The sequence below is a fragment of the Dermochelys coriacea genome, chromosome 11, assembly GCF_009764565.3.
Source record: "Dermochelys coriacea isolate rDerCor1 chromosome 11, rDerCor1.pri.v4, whole genome shotgun sequence".
Classification (NCBI taxonomy): domain Eukaryota; kingdom Metazoa; phylum Chordata; order Testudines; family Dermochelyidae; genus Dermochelys; species Dermochelys coriacea.
Window position 1 is genome coordinate 45,623,064 of NC_050078.2, and position 7,970 is coordinate 45,631,033.

The 7,970-nt window shown below is 39.9% G+C and overlaps 1 protein-coding gene across 1 annotated transcript; it reads right to left on the reverse strand.

Annotated features, from left to right (window-relative positions):
- Window positions 1-251: 251 nt before the first annotated feature.
- Window positions 252-7,907, reverse strand: FKBP7 (FKBP prolyl isomerase 7). The gene is made up of 4 exons (XM_038420913.2): window positions 6,949-7,907; window positions 5,278-5,429; window positions 1,293-1,426; window positions 252-619 (listed from the first exon to the last, which is right to left on the reverse strand). Exons 1-4 carry the CDS (start codon window positions 7,164-7,166, stop codon window positions 458-460), a joined length of 666 nt encoding a protein of 221 aa, XP_038276841.1. The 5' UTR covers window positions 7,167-7,907; the 3' UTR covers window positions 252-457.
- Between the last annotated feature and the right edge of the window lie 63 nt (window positions 7,908-7,970).

Consider the following 7,970-nt stretch of genomic DNA (forward strand, 5'->3'; position numbering starts at 1 on the left):
ATGAAGGGTGCGACTAATAAATTAATGCTACAACGCATTAACTTGCATCTCTATGCTGGCTTGTCCAGAAGTGCTTGCACAATCCTGACACAGATTCCTCTTGCCCAGAGCTGGTGTAACCACTAGGGCACCAAGATTCGGTGACTGCCTAGGGCGAAGATTTGGGGGTGCCAACAAAATCACAAAATCAGGTCCAACAAAATCACAAAATTTTATATCTGAAATAAGGATTGTGTAAAACAGATTATGCCTTTTTATAATTTTATTTCTTTTGTAAAATATACCACAGTCTATTACTGAAATGTTACTGGTAAGATTTTTAACACTCATCTTAAAAGGTATAAAAATTTACCATAAAAAAAAATGTAAAGCGTCATGTGACGAAATGAAAGTTCATTTTAGAAATTCTTTAAATCTAGGGTACAGAAAGCAGCCAGGAGATTTTAGAAATAATTTGCTATAGTTCATCATGCTGATAGACATTGTACTCCCTTGCAGATATGAAGCCATCTCCGTCATGGTCATTCTTCTTAAATATATCGGCTAAAATAGAATCGTGAACTGATGCATCACGTTTTTTACCATCTCTTTCAAATTCCTCCTTCAAATAATGGCTTATCTAAAAGAAGAAAATGAAAACATTATACTAAACATTTTTGTGAACTCATCATGATATATACTAGCATATAGGCATTCATATCACAAATATAAAATGACATCAGCTAAAAGCTCTGACACTTGAAACACCAGAACAAAAGTACACTAAAAGGAGAAAAACATTAGGAACTATAACAAAAATAATGTACTGAAATGGTTATCTCCCTATTTTCTCAATATAAAGTAACAGTGCATAGTAAAACTCTTCAATGAATAGACACCTTCGAAGATATTTTCAATAGAAAACTGAGCTTGAGTGAAATGAGTTGATGTCTGACTAGTTCGTAGTGGGCAAATATCTCTATCATGAAACCATAATTGATTACTCTTGTTGGCTGTTGCAGCAGACAGGACAAGAATTTAGTGGGTGTAGAGTCTGAATTAACCTCTTAAATGTACTAATGGACCATACACATTTCAGTACACTCATTCCTCAAAAGTGGAGACTTTAGACACTGCCCGAGAGTGAAACAAATGTTGCATCCTTGTAAATCTGAGATGTAGCCCTGTACATAGCAAAGTGATAAGTAAAAGATGGAATCAGAGGCAGCTCATATAGGGATAATGCATGCTTTGGTTTATTGGTAGTGGTGTGTATATATGTGATCTATTCCAAGTCAGTTGACTCATGTTACCTCATCTCGAGAGAGTTTCTTGTCACTGTCCATGTCTATTTGAGTAAATGCTTCAACACTGCGTGGTCCTTTATTCACTGCATACAGTTCAATCTCAAATATCAATGTTGCATTAGGTGGAATCTTGCCTTGTGCTAAGAATATTAAAAAAAAGCATTGTAGGAGTCACACTGGTCAAAGCTCATGCTACTGGTACATACATTCATACAGCAGTATTTCTATTATCTATTAGGAATAGGTTAACAGTGTAATTTTCCAACTTGTGTGATACCTAAATAATATTCTGACCCCTGGCTTTAAATATTACACTATTAAGCCCCTCTGTGAGTCTCCTTCCTACCTCACTCTTGATCCAGAGCAATCCTTTCCCTCACTGAACCCAGGACAACTCTCCTTACCTTTGTCTTCAGGGAGTTATTGCCTAGTGGCCCGTTCTTTGGGTTTTGCAGCTACATGGGTCTCTATTCATCAGGTGTGCCCAAACCCAATTGTAAAGACCCCCATCCTGCAGCCAGAGCAAATGCTCTTGGCCACTGCTGTGCAAGCAGTAGAAAGCTGAGGGAGAGTCACTTAGGATTTTTTTAGCTCCTAAGGTCTCTAAGCTCATCTCACTATTAGAAGGTACAGGTGTGGGATAGGAGTGTTTCCTGCTTTTCCTCTTTCTACACAATTGGAGGAGGCAGCCTCCAGCTCTCTTAGAAGATGTTAATGGATTTGGGGGAAGGTAGCAGGCAGTTCCTCATAAACACTGAAATGCATGATGAGAGAGAAGGCCAGCTAGCCCACAGCAGAGTGCAGGAGAAATAGGGGGTCTTAGCCACCAGGAAGCCCACAGAAAACATCAAAGGTAATGGATTCAGGGGTCTTTTTCAGAGAAGGCGGTTGCTAGCAAAAAGGAAATGAGAGAGGGTTGCACTGGCAATCCTGATATTCAGAGACAAATGTTTTCAGGCACTATTTATAACATTCTATTTCTCTGAAACAAAATTAATATGTGGACAGATATTATTCACATTGTTCATCCCAAGTGTCCAGACATTTAAGTAAAAAATTTGAAAATATACCTCAAACTATTAAAAACCCTCCTTAGGAAGCCTTGCATTAAGAGAAGTTTTGAAACACAATAGTATGTACAAATGCTCCTTACAACACTTCTTTTGAAGTCCTGACAATTCCACATGCCAGGCTAAAGTAAGGTGTTTTTACTTTGTAATTTAAAAGCAACAGTCGGGTTTGAAAGGATTGTAGAAATGATGCAATGTTTACACACAGTCCTTCGTTGTTTGAAATGGAGACAAACCGGCAATAAAAGCAGCCAAGTTCTGCTAAAACATTTTGATATAACTGCATCAACTGTTAAGGAATTTACAAATAATAAAATATAATTTGAAATATGCAACTAATTAGGAGAGAGGCTACAGACACAGGCTCAAGAATTCAGAATCCATGCCATCTGATCAACACAGGAAAAATGGGCTATAGGAATAATCTGCTCAGTCCCTGAAGACAGACTGAAGGTAGGTTCTAATATTCCTGTGTCAAAGCATCTTCTGATATCAAAGATGTAGAGGAAATATTAAATGCAAAGATGGGTTACTGTATCATGCTTTCTAAAAGCAAGATACTGAAATGGTAGACAAATAACAAGAGTGGATCAATGAGGTCTAAAAAGTCAGCCAAAAACATGCATTTGACAAACCATGCAACATGCAGGTAATGTTTAAACACACAACTGGATCCTAATTTTATGCTGGCTTACTTAAAGCTAGTATGTAGGCTAGTCTATCATCAGAATTTATTTTTGAGTTTCTACATATCCTATTAGATCTGAAGATTAAAATGTAAATCGGCTTTCTTTAACAGGGGCAGGCAAACAAATTGGTATTACTGGTATTTCTTATTTGAGATCTCTATAATGAATAAAACGGTATTGAGAGTTTTCAGTTTTGACTACAAAACGTGTTTTGTTAAAAACTGTTTCAATTGTGTAAATGTCTGAAATATATTCCATATATTTGCAACAAGTTTATCTAACATTTATTAATATAAGATAACTAGGCAGACGTTGGTGCAAGTAATTTTAAGAATTATACATACCACAGAAAAAGACATGTAAAGACCTAAAGCGCCACATGCAGCCTGACTAAGTCAAGATTAGACAGTCATCTTCCCCAGCATGCAGGAATACGCTAAGACAGAGGACAACCATGTTGCAGGAAAAAGTCTTTCTTCAAGCACTGCCTAGAACAAACAGTTACATCTAAGGTTAGATTTTAATAATGCACTTTTTATTTTATATCGGTGTTTTTTCTTGTTGCTACAAGGCAAGATTTGTTCATTTCTTGTTATAAAATTCATTCCTGGTGTAACTCTACCGCCTTCAGTAGAATTACATCAAGGATGAAGTTGGCTCATGGAATTTTGACATGAATAAATGATCAAACTATGATCACAGAACAGCAGCAGCAAGTTTAGTCAATGTCCCATGTTCCCAGACAAACCTGGATTACAAAGAACTAAAATATGATATTGTCCATTCAGCTGAAATGTTTCACGATAAGATTTTAAGACTCGAGTCAGCCCATTAGTCTCATATATTGCATATCTAATTGTCATGCATTCAGATTAGGTTTCCTGTGCTCCATTCAGTGGGGTAGTGGTGACTACAATGATTATTATGCTGAGCTATTAAACTTCTCATTCAGTTAGTCCCAAGACAGTTGTTCAAACAAATAATGTTTCATCAAATTAATTCAGTGGTGTATTGTGAATCTCATATTGTTTTGATTGGGTGAAAATAAAAACAATTATATTAAAAGGCTAATCTGGCAGTACCCAAATCTTAGAAATTAAACATGAATGTAATGCAAAAGGAATAAGGATGTACATAAATAGGAGGAAATAATAATTAGTATAATATTTAATAATTTGTGCTGAACTCAAAAGGCCTTTCTCTTAACCACAAAAACAGATAACTAAATCCCTAAAATTTCTATTCAACGATAGCTTTCTGAAAATCTTATTTTTTTCTTTTGCTATCAGTGAACCATATTTATTTTCTCCCACAAAAGAAAGTTCTCCTCATAAAGTTGTATCTAAAGACCACTTAAAAATAACTATCAATTTACCCTTCCTGTTTGTCTGTTCCAATCCTAAATGAACTTTTGCAAAAATTTGTATATTTGGCTCTTCTGACTGCAAAAAGAGCTATTAGAGACTCTGGAAATCAAACAGGCATATAATCATAAGCACTGAAGTTATGACCTCTCCTTGCTGTTAGCATAGAACTCCTCATTCACGTGAAATAAACCACCCGTGAAAGCAGCATTGCAGTTGCTTGTGGAGTTATTGGTGGAGGGTGAGACTAACTGTATTGTGGTGCTGGAAATTAAAGAGCTGCAAGCATGTTGTGTCTGGAGTGCTGGGTTGAAGATCTGATTCCTTTTGATAGCTTTTCAATTGTGGTTTCTCTTTTCAAAAAATAAGTCATGTATTAGATTAGGTTGTAAGCAAACTGGATCAGGGACTGGCAGCACAATGGAGCCTCAGTCCTAAGAGGGTACTCTAGATGCTACCACAATACAAATAATAGCAACAAAAGGATGATCTCTCTATGTCCCATGGTATGCGCTGTTAGTAGTTGTGGTGCTCCTATCAGAGAAGTTCCTTGCTAGCAAACGGGAGAGCTTATTAGCATGGACCTGCGATTACAGGTTCAGTTCTGCCAATACTTACTCCTGTGAGTTGGCCTTATTCACATGAGCAACTCCATTACCCATGAACATAGTCCCAAGAAATGTAAGAACTTGTATGACTAAGAGTTTGCAGGATCAGGCCCTGTAATTGCAGCCATCAAAAAAACCTTCAATCGAAAAAGCTTGGATGATCAATACTCAAGTACATTTTTGACAACACTGTTTTCTGTCATTTATCTGAAAACATAAAGACAGAAGAAAAAACAGATATGAATTTTAATTTTTTTTACCATAGCCTTGCTTTCCATATGCTAATGATGGTGGAATTGTCACTTTCCGTTTTTCTCCAGGACACATATCCGTCAAAGCAATATCTAATCCTTTTATGACTTGTCCAACACCCAGAACAAACCACTTTGGGTGACCTTCATTTTGTGTCCGACTACAAAAACAATAAAAAGCTTTTAGTGAGTAGACAGCAACAAAATCAGTGTTCAAATGTATTTAAATGTTAAAGTGATTTTAAAAAAAATACAATGCCATCATTGGAAAGTGCGACATTATTTAGATAAATTTTTTTTAAAAGTCACAGTAAAGTGTATATTAAAAAGTAAACAACTGCCCATTTTTATTTATATTGAAGTATTAATAGTTTTTTCTGGTATAACTGGTTAAAAATCCTAAAGTGCATACACAGGAAAGCTCCCATTGACTTGTTAAAGAACAAGTAAAAATTGAGTGCTAAAACTGCATCTTTCTGCAGAAAGTAAAAGGCGGCACTGGGTGAGGAAAACTCTATTAATTTCCCTTAGCAGAATTTTTCTAAATCATACAACTGGGGGGAGAATGTCTTCTCTCTCTTCTTCTCCTCCCCCTGAAAACAAATACACAAAATGAGCTGCAAAGCAGTGGATTACAGAGGATATGCAGGATGACAGGCCATCCATCTGGTGGTTTTGTCCTCAACACTAGAGCTGACCAATCCTTCAGCTCCTAGACAATATGTCTCCATTGGAGCCTCACTGCCAAGTGTTCCCCTAGCATGCAGTGCCTCCCCTCTCACCTATTAAATCAAAAAAACAATGTGAAAAGAACATCGTTAAAACTGCAAAAACAAGCACTCAAACAAGCACTGCCAATAACTTGTAGTTTCAAGAATTTCCTAGATCTCCACCAAAACCTGTCAACACTACCCTATTTCAACCAGTAGTGGGCTTCCCCGGGCAACAAATTTTGTCCTAAACTGAGCATGCTGCTTCCACACTGGGCTCAGGGAAACAAATTCCAAGATTAGGAAAACTTTAATATCCTTTAAGTTTCGATTTTTGGGTGAATTAAACTATTTATTGGATCCAAAACTGTAGAAGTTAACATTTTTAACATACTTCAAAGTTATTTCAGAGCAATGAATGGTTAATGAAAGTAAAAGGTTGTTCCTTTTATTTGTTGAAGAATACAAACTAACGCATTGATCCGGCAAAGACTTATGCATGTGTGTACCCTCTTGACACGCTGTGAGCAAAGTTGCTCACGTGCATTGTGCCTCGTCTACACAAGAAAACTACACTATTTATGCCACTCTTAAATTGAAACCCACATAAGAGGGTGCCACTGATTTAGCTAAATCAATTTCTAACAAAATTTAGTTAAATCACTACAATTTTCTGCAAGGCCTGAGTCTTTGCAGAATTGGGGCTTAATTTGGCCTAAATATTATATAACGATATTTACAGCATTTGTGGTTTGAAAGTATAGCTCTAAATATACATTTATATAATTCTAAACTGCACTGTAATTTTGGGCACTGCATACAAGTTGCTCTCCTTCTGAAAAGATGCAGTATTGTCAGATCTGCTTGAACACAGACTTGAAAAGAAACAAAAGGCTAGATGTTTGCCTATTTTTTATTTGCAGAGGAGAGGCAAATCTGGTGAAGAATGGTATAAATAGCAGTTATTTACCTGCAATAAAACTTGGATCCATCACTGGCCAGGTAGCCATCATAATGTGCATTAAGCAGATCCCCCTTCTTGCTCTTCGGCTTGCATTCTTTGGGCACGTGCAAGACTTCTATTTTAACTTCCTCGGCAGTGGCATCCTCTTTCTTTTGTCCGTGCGTGTGGCTCGTAAGAAGACAAAAAGCGTGTAAGAAAAAAACCAGTTTGACTCCGAAAGTCATGCTTGCTAAACGGTCCCTCGCAGCCTTGCTCTGACTCAGGTTCCTAGCGCAGCCCCAGAGTAAGAGACTCCCGCCCCCCACCCTGGCTGCGTGGCATTGTTCGACGTCAGGCTGACCCTAACTGGGGCGGGGCCATCGTAACCCCCGGGCTTGCTGCACTGCGGCGGTCGGTGGGCTCGGCCGGGGCGCTACGGCCCGCCCACTTGCTCCTCCCCCACTGACAGCTTTCGATGCCGGAGGTCTGCAAAGTTTGTGCTCGGTGCGGGGCTGTCAGTCTCGTGCGCTTCCGGGGGATTGTGTCCAGGACCGACTCCTTTCCTGGAGGCCGCTTCCCTCCCAGGCAGAGTTTCAAGTGTCCCCTGGAGGAGCGGGACGCATTGCCACCTCCGGGGGGGGAGGGGGGTTTGCAGGGTGGGCGTGTTCCCGTTTCTCCGCTGGCGCTGGGGGGATTTGGCGGGCTGTACCACAAAGGGGCTCGCAGGCCCTTGGGGCGGGGTGTTTGTCGTGTGCCCCCCCCCCCCCCCGGAGGGCGGGTTGCGCGTTTCCACGTCGGCGGCCGCGGCATTTTCCTCCGTGTGCCTCGGCTCCGCTTCGTTTTCACTCCCCTCATCCGCAGCGGGCAGAAACTTGAAGCGCTGCCACCAATATCACAGCAGCGGGGAAGGGGGGGGGAAGGCCTCGGCTGAGAACTTGGCTGCCCCGCGGCGGGGCGCGTGTGTCTGGCCGAGGCAGGGCAGGCTCGCCCGGAGACGCGGCGCGGGCACGCCGGCTGGCTTAGCCAGCCCCTTTCCGGCAGGAAGTAAA

Excerpts from the sequence above, each read along its gene's own strand:
- FKBP7 (XM_038420913.2), bottom strand. The coding sequence starts at position 7,166 with ATGACTTTCGGAGTCAAACTGGTTTTTTTCTTACACGCTTTTTGTCTT. Across the intron at positions 1,427-5,277 it reads ATATGGAAAGCAAGGCTATG|CACAAGGCAAGATTCCACCT; the intron begins GTAAAAAAAATT and ends TAATATTCTTAG. Across the intron at positions 620-1,292 it reads AGAAACTCTCTCGAGATGAG|ATAAGCCATTATTTGAAGGA; the intron begins GTAACATGAGTC and ends TTCTTCTTTTAG.